Raw genomic sequence first — 13,617 nt, 5'->3', positions numbered from 1 at the left:
AGAGCTGAGACAAAGTCTCTACACCACAGGAGACAGGGAAGAATGGCTACAAGCTGGCAGACAATGCAATAGGCTCCTGACTCCTGTACCTGCATTTTAAGGCACCAGAGTCCCCTGCTTGCAGCCAGTGGACTGCAGGCATCTCGTGTCACCCAAGCTGTGGACAGTCAGACCCCCAGGAATGCAGAATGCTGCAAGCCAGGGATGAGCTTCATGTCACAGGTTCTAGAAGCTTTCCTGAGACTTTTACCCCTCCCCCCTGCCCCAGCTACCTCTGGTCCTCTGGTTAGTCAGACAGGCTAAGTGACCTTGGGTAGGTCTTCAGCCTCTCTGGACTACTTGAAGATGTGTGATCCAGACAGGCTGTCCTGATGGTTCTTCTGTGTTGACTTTGAAGAGTTTTTGATTTACTACTATTTGTTTCTTAAGCCCTCAGTGTCTCCTTCTTTCCTTAATTTCATGTCATATTTTCTGCAGGTTTCCTGTCTCCCCCTGGACTGTTAGTCTGACCACTAACCACCAACATCAGCACAGCAGTTCACACACAGTACACTAGAGCCTCATCCATCAGAGCTCCAGGGATGACCAAGCCACTTGCCCCACCATGACAAGGGCCAGAGTCATCAGAGTCATCACCTAAGTGATGCCCAGGTGCCTGCGCATCACTGAACTTTTTTAACCATGCCCGGGATCCCTGTCTACAGATGAAGACACGGTGTCTCAGAGAAGACCTCAGATTGCAGCCTAAGTCCTGTGTGCCTGGCTCTATCTCAGGTTCCCCAATAGGAATCCATGTAGGCCCTGGGTCACGGGTGGGCACAGGATCATATGACACAGATGGGCCGGAGCTACTCCTGGCTGCAGGTTGGGATACCTGGTCCATCTATTTCCTATGTTTGACCCACCCATGGTCCTGTACTACCTTCTGGAGAAGGAATACAGGCAGAAAACCCACTCCCATCCTCACAGGCCTCACCATAGGGTAAGAAAACCCTATAAGAAAAAGATGACAAATAGACTTTAGGCAGGGGGTGGCAGTACTGCATCTAAACACAGAACAGAGTGGTAGCCAGCTTCCTGCATTTTAAGGTGCTTTATTTAATGGAGGAGAACATAATAAAAAGTGTCCTGGCACATGTCAGAAACAAATCACCCTAATATACATGTGCTAGGCTCAACAGAGCTCTGTTTCATATTAGTGACAGAAGGTCCCGTGATCAGAGAGAGCACTGTAGGAGCTCCCAAAGGCTCCCAGTTAGAATCAAGGAGGAAACCTATGTAATTGAGAACATTATTACTGTTACACTGTAACTTTAATGAGCTCTAGGTTCCCTCTGTCTCCTGCTCCTTGCAATCATTCTGCTGAAAGGGATGGGCAACACCCACAGCCCTGGCCACATCTCACAGGCATGAAGGAGGTATTACAGAGGTCATGAGGGAGGGTCCTCAACTCTACCCCACTGGGTAGAAGAGGAAGCAAGGATCCTAGAGAGTCCTGCTGGGTTAAGCAGTTGGAGGGCAGATGGCAGCCTAGATGTGGGCTGAGGCAGGGGAGTCACCCACTCACACCAACAATGCTGTGCACACATTTGATGACTTAGGTGGCAGCAGCCTTTGGGGGCACCTTAACCCTGAAAGCCCCAAGGCAGGGGCATCATGGTGGGTAGCCTGCCCTGACTGGGACTTCCTCCTTACAACTTGTGGCAAAGCACAACAGGCCTGGTAGAGACCCATAAAGATGTTAAAAATTGAGTATGAGGGGCTGGGAATGTGGCTTTGTGGGAGAGTGCTTGCCTAGCATGCATAAAGCCAGGTTCGATTCCTCAGTATTACATAAATAGAAAAAGACAGAAGTAGTACTGTGGCTCGAGTGGTAGAGTGCTAGCTTTGAGCAAAAGAAGCTCAGGAACAGTGCCCAAGCCCTAAGTTCAAGGCCCAGGACTGGCAAAAAATTGAGTATGAGGCCAGGTGCTAGTGGTTCATGCCTGTAATCATAGCTGCTTAGGAGCCTGGGCAGCAAAGTCCATGAGACTCTTTCTCCCATTAACCAGCAAAAGTCAGAATTACAGGTATAGCTCAAATGGTATGGTGCCAGCCTTGAGCAGAAAAGCTAAGAGACAGTGCTTGGACCCTGAGTTCAAGCTCCAGTACCAGCACACACACACACAAATTGAGTATGAAAATCCAGGCATGGAGGCAGGAGAATGGCAAGTTCAAAGCAAGCTTGGGTTAGATAGTTAGACTCTGTCTTAAAAAACCAAAACAAAACCAAACAAAACTAAATAGCAAGAGTTTCTGGAGGCAGGACACTGCAGATGGAGGCTATAGTGCATGCCTATCCAACTGGTAGACTTGGAGCCATAAACCAACTTCTTTTGGCCTCAGTTTCTCTCATCTATACAACATGAAGAACAGCTCTCCTGTAACTTACAGAACTGCCCAGAGGAGGAAAAATAGTGAAGGCTGTGAGATCAGTTAAATATGCACCTGCCTCTGGGTCTGAGCAAGCAGGTAGCGGCTGTTGCCCAAATGTGTGCCCTGTCACCACCCAATTACTACCTGTTCACCTGGCTCCTGCAGGCTGGGTCACCTGCCTGCTACAAGTACAGAGTATCTGTCCCAGGTAAACATCACTGGACTGACAGAGGAAAGAGAGCAGGGATGGGATAAGAGCCTTGAAGTAGCCCCAAGGGCCATAGAGACATCATCTAGGACCGCCATATGGCAGTTCTGGTACAGCCAGCAGGATCCTTAATGCCCAGATGATTTATGGGTCTCCCTCTCCCAGATCAATAGACCACTGGTTTTAAATGCAGAGGGGGATGCAGACACTGTGGTCCCAAGGTGTAAATTAATATGGACTGTCAAGGGGCTGCCTTCCCTGGCATGAAAAGATGGCACTCCCATGAGTGGAAGTGACACCTCGGGGGCACACAGCAGGTACAAGCCAGTGCAAGTTGAGGATATAGTTTATTAATCACTCAGCATCTGACGAACACATGGCACAAAGGGCAGCTGAAGCACTGCTGCCAACTCCAGGGACACTAATAAATTGGATTATTTGGTTAAGTCTACCATCATGTGCCCTAGGCCTCATCTGGCCAATGCTCCAGGGCTTCCATGTGCCATGCACAAAGGACAGAACACCTGAGATCCAGGAGCTAGCAGGCACCAGAGGGCACCTGCTGAGAGCAGTGCCATGCTATCTCCTGGAGGAAACAAGGTGTGGGCAGGTGCCAGGCCTGTGGCTTCTCACCCCAACTAAGTGTAATAAAGGGGTTCCTGCCTAGCAAAAGTAAAGCACCTAGCAAAGCCCTGTACCAACTTCCTCCCTCCTTTTTTACCACTACCCACAGCTGATGCCCAGCTCTGAGGTCCATCCCTTCAAGCCACACCTACCTAGCACCAGGTACATGCCAGGCTCAGAGCACCCCCAGTGACCAAGCCTGGTCTACACTTGGCTGTACACTTGACAGATGTGCAGGCAGCAATGGTTAAACAGCTACAGCTGGATGCATACTGGGCCTGCCCTTTCACCTTGCCCACAGCATTGAATGGGTCACATGCATTGCTCTTGTATATATGGGACCCCATAGCAGTGACAATGGGGGACAGCTATGTACACTGGCTAGCCATGGTATAATCCAGCCTGTCACTAGGCCGTAACTGGCTGCAGGCAAGCTGTTCACCTCTCTGCCTCCTGTCCTGTCCACTTCTATAGAATGGACATGTGACTCCAAGGTGTGGTGAGGGCTTCACAAGAACCCATGTGGATAGCATAGTCTGGGCTTATAGGAAACGCTAATAATAACAACCCTAATTTAGTATTGTTATTGTCACAGAAATAAATGATTTGATTTCATTGCCAAGTGATTTCCAGGGACATATCTCCTCCCTTGTCTCTTCTATCCTGTGACTTCTCTGTGTCCTTAAGTGCCAGAGGGACACAGGACCAGCATTTTGGGCCTCTGGCTCTGTCCCTGTCCCCAGCTTCACGTGAGGCTTAAGCCCTCAGACTCATGTGTTCTCCTTCCAGCTCAAGCCCATTCCTGCAAGTAGCCTTGTCCCCACTTTACAACTGGTCATCAGAAGCCACAGGTGACAAAAGTCTATGAAAGACCTGGGCAGGGACCCAGAGCCCACTTTCCAGCTTGTCTCTGTTTCCATGAAGTAGTAGTGGGGACATGCAAGGGACACACAGACCCACAGCCATTGTCCCACCTCAGCATGGTCTCTGATCAGGCTTAGAATTCACCTTTCTCTTTGGGAAAGCCCAACAGAAGAAAAGAGAACAAGGGGTCTTGAAAGTGGGTAATATTCAGAGATATTATGGTTGCACTCTCTAACAAACTTCTACTCATCCCATGAAGGCCCAAACATAAAATCCCCATGTTAAAAGCCTGGTGCTTCCATTATGCTGACTGCACAAGCTACCATGACACTTAATACATTGAGATGTAATTACACACACAGTTACTTGTTCCTCTCTTTGTAAAATTACCTTCCTTGAGGGTGAAGACCTAGATTTTAATTACCAGCATTTTACTGAATATACTCTGGGCTGAAACCCAATTACAGTGTGTAAGGACTTTTCTTATCTACACTATTGTAGCTCTTCCAACAATACTTAAAGACAGACCTTGTTGTTCAACTTCTAGATGAAAAAAAAAAAATGAGGTCCAGAGAGACTGAGACACACATTTAAAGTAACAAAGCTAAAAAGTGATCTCTTTAAAAAAAAAATTTATTGGGGCTGGGAAGGTGGCTCAGTGGTAGAGTGCTTGCCTTGCATGCCTGAGGCCCTGGGTTCGATTCCTCAGTACCACATAAGCAAAAAAGAAAAAAGCTGGAGGTGGTGCTGTAGCTCAAGTGGTAGAGCGCTAGCCTTGAGCTGAAGAGCTGAGGGACAGTGCCCAGGCCCAGAGTTCAGGCCCCACTACCGGACCCCCCCCAAAAAATTTATTACTCTGCATATCAAGTAAGTTTAGGGCTTTGTTCTGGATCTGTTTGACAACTGTTTTTGTGTTCTTTCTTATTTATTTATTTAATTTTATTTTTAGTCAATCATGGGGCTTGAACTCAGGGCCTGGGTACCATTCCTTACCTCTTTTGTTCAAGGCTAGCATTTACCACTTTGAGCCACAGTGCCAATTCTGGTTTTCTGGTGATTGATTGCAGATAAGATTCTCACAACTGGGGCTGGGAAGGTAAACTCAGTGGTAGAGTGCTTGCCTTGCATGCATGAGGCCCTGGGTTCAATTCCTCAGCACCACATAAGCAGAAAAAGCCAGAAGTAGCCCTGTGGCTCAAGTGATAGAGGTCTAGCCTTGAGCTGAAGAGCTGAAGGACAGCACCCAGGCCCAGAGTTCAGGCCCCATGACTGACCAAAAAAAAAAAAAAGAGTCTCACAACTTCCCTGTCAGGGCTGGCTCCAAACTGCAATCTTCATATCCCAGCCTCCTGAGTACAGGAATGTGACACAGGTGCCTGGTGATTTATTTCTTTTTTTATTGTGGATCAGAGCATGGCAGATTTGATCTGGGCCTTGAAGGATGGGCAGAATTGAGTTAAACTTTAGAACTAGTCTTTCTGTAACTAGATAGATATGCAGACTGATAGACAGACTATTGGACAGATTCACAGACACAGAGTGGATCCTCTAGCCTACGAGAGAGTTCAGACATAAGAAAACAGAAGGTACCATCATCACAAGATGTGTTGGGATAGGCAAATTAATACCCAATGTGTACAAGCTGGGAACGCCCAGGGTAGGAAGCTACACTTATCGAAACATCAAGGGCATGGTGTCCCCAAGCCCCTGAGGCTCCTTGATTCCTTGACCACACATTGACTGACCATTCACCTCATAGTCTCCCTCCTGCCCTAACATCTCAACACCAGGGTCACTTCCCCAGGGACCTGAGGGGTAGCCCCGAGAGGAGCAGGGAGGGGTGAGCTAGGGCCAGCTCTGAAGGTCAGTGAGGCTGGCACACGCTCCTAACAGAGGTAGTGGAGCAGCACCGCTGGGCACAGACACAGGCAAACACGTTTGAGCAAATTGGCACACCATAAAAGTCTATTACAGCAAATCAAACAGCAGTCAGCATGACAGCCATTAGCCTGAAATGAATACACGACACTTAATGAGGTCTGTGGGGCTGGCTGGGTGAATTAAGTTGCCAATTCTAGCAGGATTTCCCTTTTCTTTACGGACTTGAAAGCATCCACGCTGCCTCGTTAGGGCTTCGACAAGTGAATTGCAGGGCCTTTCACCCTGATAAAATGGATAATTACATGGAGAACCGCTTTAGTGAGGGGGAGAAGGGTGGGCGGGAGGGGGGCCAGAACAAACAAACCCAAACACACACCTGCTGGGGTGGCTTCTCCTAATCCAGAGCTAACTGAGTCCTGGAAATGGGGGTAAGCCTGGGAGAGCAAGGGGCAGGACTTGGCTGTGAAGCCCCATTATTCCTAGCCTCAGCGCCTGGGGGAGGCAGCTATGGATGTCAGAAGTCCTCAGCCAAGACAACTGCCTTCAGCACTTCTGGAAACTCTAGGTGATCACCCTGCCGGCTCCTCCATCCTGGCTGGTGTCCCTGTCACCGAAGGAGTTCATTTCAAAGGCAGACTTCAGGTGTGTGGAGGTTAGGAAGGTAAGGGAGAGGATGTGATAGCGAGAGGTCCACAGGGGATCCAAGTGGATGGGAGTGAGGTGGCCTGAGCCTCTCTGCCATCCTTAGAGGATAATGAAATCCTGGCAGATAAGGAGGATCCTAGATCCTGGCTTGTGGCAGCTACTGGAACCGAAGCCAGCAGAGGGACAGTGAGAGACCTAGAGTTTTACCCAGGCAGTCAGCACCTGCAGGACTAGAACCCAGGTCTCTTCTTCTATCATTCCTCCTCCCACTACTACCTCTTCTAGGTCTGCTAATAACCCCACCTCCTCCAGGAAGCCGGTGGGATTTCTCTGGTCACTCTGGTGAAACAGGGTCTTCAATACCCTGTCCTACCCTGTTCTTTGGTCTACATGCTCACCTGGTTCATATCTAAAGGCCTTGGCCACTGAGTTGCTTTTCCAGAACAAGAGCCTGGGGTGTTTAGGAGGCCCTGGGCTCCATTCTCCAGCCCAGAGCCAGCAGGCCTTGTGCTGGTCCACAACTGGGGCCTGAACCAAGAAGCTCAGTTCCAGCTCAGGCAAGGGCTGGACCCTGCCACGCCACCTCAGATCATGAGTGGCCAGGCTGCCTTGCAGTTGATACCACATCCTTACTGGCCCCAGTGAGCAGTTCTAAACCAGGCCACTGAAGGATGCAGGGAGTTTACCCACAAGTAAACACAGAGGCCTTCCTTGAGAGATGGTGCATCCTCTCTGCCTATCTACTTCTCAGTAGAAGGGCAGGGAGGGTACTTTATCCATTCTGCCTTTCCTACTTTATAAGACAAGGGGGACGATGGCCCAGAGAGGTTAAGCAACATGTCCTGCCAGATCTAGCAGTCTGGGAGCTAAGCAAGGGTTAGCCCTAGGATCCTCAGTCTTGAGTCCTGACCCTCATTCCACACTCCTGAGGTATCTCAAACCTCTGTGGAATGCCTACCCCACAGAAGACACTGAGCAAGGGTTCTGTCCTTATAGGCATTCAGAGAACTCCAGGGGTTCCAACAGGGCTAGGTTCTGCCAGTCCCATCTCTGGAGGAGAGCAGAAAACTGGGCCTGGGCCAGTGAGGCTGGGAAGGAGGAACATGATCCTGTGTCCTCTTATTGCCGGTGCTACTGCTGCCCCCTCTTAAGGGGAGACAGAGGGCAGCCATGCCTGCCAGGACAGCAGCTGAGCAATGGGCCCAAGGCTCATTAACTCCCAGCCATGCCCTTGCTTTCTGAGCCCAGGCCCAAAGTGCAGGCTGGCATGTAGAGCTCCTTAATTAAATTAGGGAGACTTCCAAATGAGCAAGAATGTGGAGCCAAGCTGCAGTCCCCGGGCATGCCAGCCAGAGCACAGGGCACTGGGTTGACATGTTAAGGACCATGGACTCCTCCTCTTAATGGTTGACAATAAGCAGGGGAAAGGCCTGTATGCCTCAGGTATAGCTGCAGCCCACATATGTCCTCCAGCCTTCCACATGGGAGGAGCATGGAACCCTTGAGGAATGAGGGCTACAAGATCTCTTCATTTTGGAGAAATAGCTGACCTTTCCTGGGAGTCAGGAAGCTCAAGGTCACAGATGTGTGACCTTGGGCAAGTCTTTCTCTCCCACATCAAACCTGTGGGACATTCTCTTAAGAGTTAGTAAGAGTTAGAACCCAAATGCCTGGTGCCAACTTGCCTTCCAGAAAGTTCTCTCTCCCATGGTTCTCAGCCCAACCTTTGACAGCTGATGCCCAGAGTCCCCAAGGGCAGAGAGTTTTTTTCTCCATCACCTTCTGGCTCTTTGTATCACTAGTTTCAGCCATCAGCCACTGTGGTGAAGGACAGCAAGTAGTAGGAACCCTGGTGCCAACGGGAGCCGGGAGCCAGCTTATTAATGAACCGTTCGTAATGCAATAATTTGTACTTCTCAATTACCAGCAATGGCTTGATTTTACATGCCTGCAAACATGCTCAGACCAGAAGCCAAGGGGACATGGGCCTGAGCACAGGATGGCACAGGACTAGGGAAAGCATTTTCAAAGGACTACACTCTCCCCAAATTCTGTGGGACTTCACTCTGGATAAATCGGGAAGCCAGTGGCAAGGCCTAGGAACCCACCTGGCCCACCAAATCATGAATGGGTTAAAAGAAGGTCCACCACCGGCCTATCCCACCTCCTGTCCTGGTGTGGACTCCAGATGGAGGTGGGATCTCTACCAAGCAGGTTCTCTCAGACTCTATGGCTCCTACTGCCCACTGACCCAGCTACAATCTCCACACTGACCCCTATCTTCAGAGGTACCAGCTGATTGGCCCAGAGTGGACATTGGGCAGGGACATGGCAGGGGAGGGTTGGGGTTGCCTGTTCCCTCGCTGATCTCCAGGTACCTCACTCTGCTAGTCAGAAGAGCAGCAGGCCCCAGAACTCCCCCCCCAGGTGACACCCTAGACGTTCTTACCTCAGGGATGCGCACGCTGTAGGGCTGGTTGTGAAATGTGGGCGCATTGTCATTCACATCTCCCACCTGGATGTTCACCTTCCGTGTGATCACCTGCAAGAGAAGGGTAAGGACTTAGCTGCCCCTGCCTCTGGCCTCTTTCTACCCAAGGGGCCCAGGAATTGCTCCTCCCAGGGCAGCAGGGCCCTCTGGAAACACTCACCCCCTGATGGTCACTGACAGAGAACTCCACTGTGAACTCTGACTTGGTCTGAAAGGAAAAAAATACAATAAAATAAGAGAGGGAAGGAAGGAGGGAGTGCAGAGTTAGTGAGGAGCCTGAGGAGCTGCAGGCTGGATCTAGCCCTGGGTGAGGCTGAGAGGCTCCAGTATTGCCTGGAAGCTTGTCCAGAATTGGCAGCCAGGAGTTTCCCAAAAAACAAGCACTGCCCTTTGCTTGGGGAAGGCATATAGAATATGGATTCTTTCTTAAAAGACAAGCATGTTGTGTACCAGTCTTGGATCTGCCTCTCAATGACTGCGTGATATTAAGTGAGTCACTTGACACTTCTGATGGCCACTCTTGGAAATGCAAGAGATCACAAGGCATGGGGCTCTGTGTAAATCTTTCCTTAATTTGCTTAGAATCACTGTGCCAGAAATTTCTGCCTCTCTAGAAATTTCCATGTTTTAGGACTGTTTGCTGGGGTATAGGTTGACTGCTGTCTCCCACAGAGCTCCAGTCTACATGGGATGACTCCATGATTGCAGTGGCCCTTTCCTATCCAGTGTTACCCCTTTGCTTAGAAACCCCCCAATCACCTCATTCCAACCCCAAGTGCAGCCATCAGCATGTACCCTCAAAGAGGGCTACCACTCAGTCAGAAAGATACATTTTCAGAATCAGAAAGTGGCCTTAGAAAAAGCCCCCTCAAAAGATGATTAAGGCCCCCCCTTCTGCCAGTATCTGCCCCACCTCTCCCAGGAAAGGGTTAGGGAGGGGTACAGGCAAGTCCTACCTCTCTGTCCAATGGCTGCCTAAGCCATACCACACCAGTGTCAGGTTCCACAGCAAAGAAGCGGGAGGCCTCCTCTCCAGACACGCCAAACACCAATGGATCATTGTCCATATCTCGGGCCAGCAACTGAGTCACAGATGAACCTGGAATGGCCAAGCAAGAGAGCAGAAGACGGAGATCAGGTCCATTCCTTACCATATAGTTCAACTGGCTGGACTCCCAGCCCTGAGCACTTATCAATAGATCTCAGCAGGTTATGGATCATCTCAAGACAATGCATTTCAGGTCTCTATCCAAGGCTCTCTTCTATCCTGTCCCCCACAGAATCACCATGTTTTGGTCATGTAAAGGAAAGCTATAACTTCTACCTGTCCTCCTTTTTCTAATTTTGGAGGTCTCCTTCTCCAAGTAGCTTCTCTTTCTCCTCACTAGGTCCCAACACTTGGATTCTTATGTTCCAAGATGGGGCAGATAATTCAGACCTAGCCAATTAGAGTGAATATTCTCATCTCTCTGGATACAAAGATTGCCCAGTATGAGCATGTGACCAAAAATAACCAATCAAAGGCAATCCTGGGACTTTTGGAATTCCTGAACTGGCATTGTTACCAGCATATTTGGCACCACAGAAGCCGACCCTGTCTGAGAATGAGGACACCAAGGATAAAAACAGACTCAAGTGGTACCTTGGAGAGGCAGATTCCTGTTGGGCTGAGGCTATGTAGTGTGACTAACATTGACTCCACTCTCTAGATGTTGTAGGAACTAAACGTATCTTCTCCACTCTCCTTCCCACCCTCCTTCCCTCCCTCTTTCCCCTCTCCCCACCCCTCTCTCTGTCCTACATCAGTTGAGTTGAATTTTTCTTTTGCAAATAGAAGAACCCTTTCTAATTCAGAATATTTTGCAAATCTTTCTGACCCTCTATCAAAAATATCTATGTATTTACTTTGTGATAAGTACTGGAGTACATAGAGATTAAGAAAATGTGGCATGGCCTTAAGACTACACTCCAGTCCTGTCCTCAGGAAGGGGATTGAATGGTATCACCCCTCATTAAGTCCTGGTCCCCCTGGGTATTAGGATGCCTGGTCTGCAGCCCACCTTAGAAGCTCTAGCACAGCACATCTTTTCCTGGGACTTACAGGTTCCCTGGTGGCTTTCCGACAGGGCGGTCAGGACTGAGGTGTTTCCTAGCACAATGACAAAACCTTAAAGTTCTAGGGAGATGGGAGCAGCTGGTCACCTTGGCTTCAGGAGGTCCCTAAATCCCCAGGAACTGTGCCAAAATGTCATGAGTATCTGATATGTGACATTCTGAAGGGAGGCCTAATGTTTCCATCTGGTTCTGAAATGGACAGAGCAGAGTGATGGCTAGGGGCAAAGCCCTTCTCTCAAGGGCCCCTAGAAAATGGTACTGTCTTTTCCCCAAATACCAACTGTGCTATTTACCAGGGAAGATTAAGCCAGGGATGGAAAAAAGGATTTGAAGCATGGGGAATTTTCTCCAGGTTCATGAGCTTTGGCAATTGAACTTTCCACAGGACAGTTCTAACCTGACTGTGACAGCTAATGCTTTTGAGCCCCAATAATAGGCAGTTTCTGAGCTAAGCACTGTCTGATGCTGTCTTTACCAGTATTGTCCGTGCTTCGCAGATAAGGCAACCAAGAATGATGACGTAATTTCCCTCAACCTCACAGTTAGTGAAGGGCAGAGCTGAGATCTACAGTCCGGGTATCCAGGGCTCATTGTCCACCTCTGTCTCAAGTGAATTCATGTACCGCTTAGGGCCAACTAGATGCCCAGATCTCGAGAATGGAAAATCCTGAGCATTCATTCAGATCCCAACACACCAGATACCACATCTATTCACTGTTCCATCCTCCTAGCAGCTCGGCCTGGAAGCAATCAGTGCCCTTGCCATACAGGTAGAATGTTGAAGTTCAGGAAGAGAAAGGAGCCTCCGCTAGGTGCAGCTCAGAACATCGGCAGCAAGGTGATGGGAGGTGAGCAGAGAGAGGAGTTGTGAAACCACAGAACAAAGTTGGAACAGCTCAGAGCACAACCTTCCAGAGGAAGAAGCCAAAGGCACTAAGCAAGCTGCCTATGTGGGATGGTAAGTACCAGGCAGTACTCAAATCCAGATCTTCAACACCCATGCTCCATTCAATCCCCTTCCTGAGGACAGGACTGGAGTGATTGTCTTAAGACCATGCTACATTCTCTTAATCTCTGTGTACTCCAGAACTTGTTGATGGGGGAAGGGAAGGAGTATGTGAAAGTCCCAGACAAATGAAACACATCTCCTCATAGGTCTGCATTCCTAATGGCAAGGAATACAATGGGTGCAGGACATAGCATTTATTTTTGAGATATTATATAAAGCTGTTAGAGAATTTCCAACCCTTCCATCATCAAGCACAGGAAACACTGAACTAACTCTCAGGCTGTGGGCAGTGATTCCGCAGTAAGCTTTGGCCAATATGCATCCCACTCTTCCACATCACAAGGATCCATACCAGTCTGTAACCCCCAACCCCGTGCCCCACCCCGCCCGACTACCCAGACCTCACTTGCCAACTTCCTTCCAGGTAGAGGGTATGAAGCCAAGCTGTGACTGGCTGAGGAAGATTCTGGGAAGGCCACATTGGCTCTCCAGCCAAGGTCATGTGACTCGGCCTGATAATCCCAAATGGCTTTCTCAGACCTGACACTCAGGTCCTCCCAAGAAGGGGGGCACTGAGCAGGACAGGGATGGGGCCATCAGCTGCTGTCACCCACCCTGTAATTTCCTGGACTTTTATCCATTTTCCCCTCAATTATATGCTACTCAAAATGGTCCTTTTCGGCTTCCTCACAGGCTCTTGCCTGCTCACGCCTTCTTTGTGTCCTAGGTAATTGCTGGTGACCTTTTCTAAGTGTACTAATTAAAGGTGCCGATTTAATATTATATTTAAGACAAGATGCCCTGCAATTTTCCAGCTGGACACACATTCCTCTGCCCAGTACTGCTCTGCTGCTCAATTCCTCTGTAGAGGCTGGGTCTGGAAGCCAGGCTCACTTCCCCACCAGGAGAGGTACCCAGACAGAGACCACCACTGCCTTTATTTATTTATTCATTTATTTATTTGTGTGTGTATGTGCCTGTGCCAGGAATGAAGCATGAACACTGGGCTTAGGCACTGTTCATGAATTCTTTTGCTCAAGGCCAGTCTTCTACCACTTGAGCCACAGCTCCACTTCAGGTTTCTTTGGGTAGTTAACTGGAGATAAGAATCTCACAGCTAGGTTCTGATGGCTCACGCCTATAATCCTAGCTAGTCAGGAGGTTGAGATCTAAGTATTGCAGTTCAAAGCCAGCCTGGGCAGGAAAGTCTATGGGACTCTTATCTCCAATTAACCACCAGAAAACCAGAAGTAGTGCTGTGGCTCAAAGTGGTAGAGCATGGCCTTGAGCTGAAGAACTCAGGGACAGTGCCCAGGCCCAGAGTTCAAGCCCCACAACTGACAAAGAAAAAAAAAAGAGTGTCAT

The 13,617-nt window shown here is 49.2% G+C and overlaps 1 protein-coding gene across 1 annotated transcript in view; it reads right to left on the bottom strand.

Annotated features, from left to right (window-relative positions):
- The window catches only part of Cdh23 (cadherin related 23), a 355,092-nt gene that overhangs the window by 259,966 nt on the left and 81,509 nt on the right, over positions 1–13,617 (bottom strand). The window contains exons 4-6 of the mRNA XM_070020517.1: positions 10,085–10,227; positions 9,289–9,336; positions 9,087–9,179 (exon numbers count right to left, since the gene is read on the bottom strand). Coding sequence (XP_069876618.1) covers positions 9,087–9,179; positions 9,289–9,336; positions 10,085–10,227 — 284 coding nt within the window. The remainder of the gene's footprint in view (positions 1–9,086; positions 9,180–9,288; positions 9,337–10,084; positions 10,228–13,617) is intronic.

Source organism: Dipodomys merriami, unplaced genomic scaffold (genome assembly GCF_024711535.1).
Source record: "Dipodomys merriami isolate MVZ:Mamm:240054 unplaced genomic scaffold, mDipMer1.0.p SCAF_14, whole genome shotgun sequence".
In the NCBI taxonomy this organism is placed as follows: domain Eukaryota; kingdom Metazoa; phylum Chordata; class Mammalia; order Rodentia; family Heteromyidae; genus Dipodomys; species Dipodomys merriami.
The sequence above is the reverse complement of the archived record's forward strand: the minus strand, read 5'-3'. Positions and strand labels throughout refer to the sequence as shown.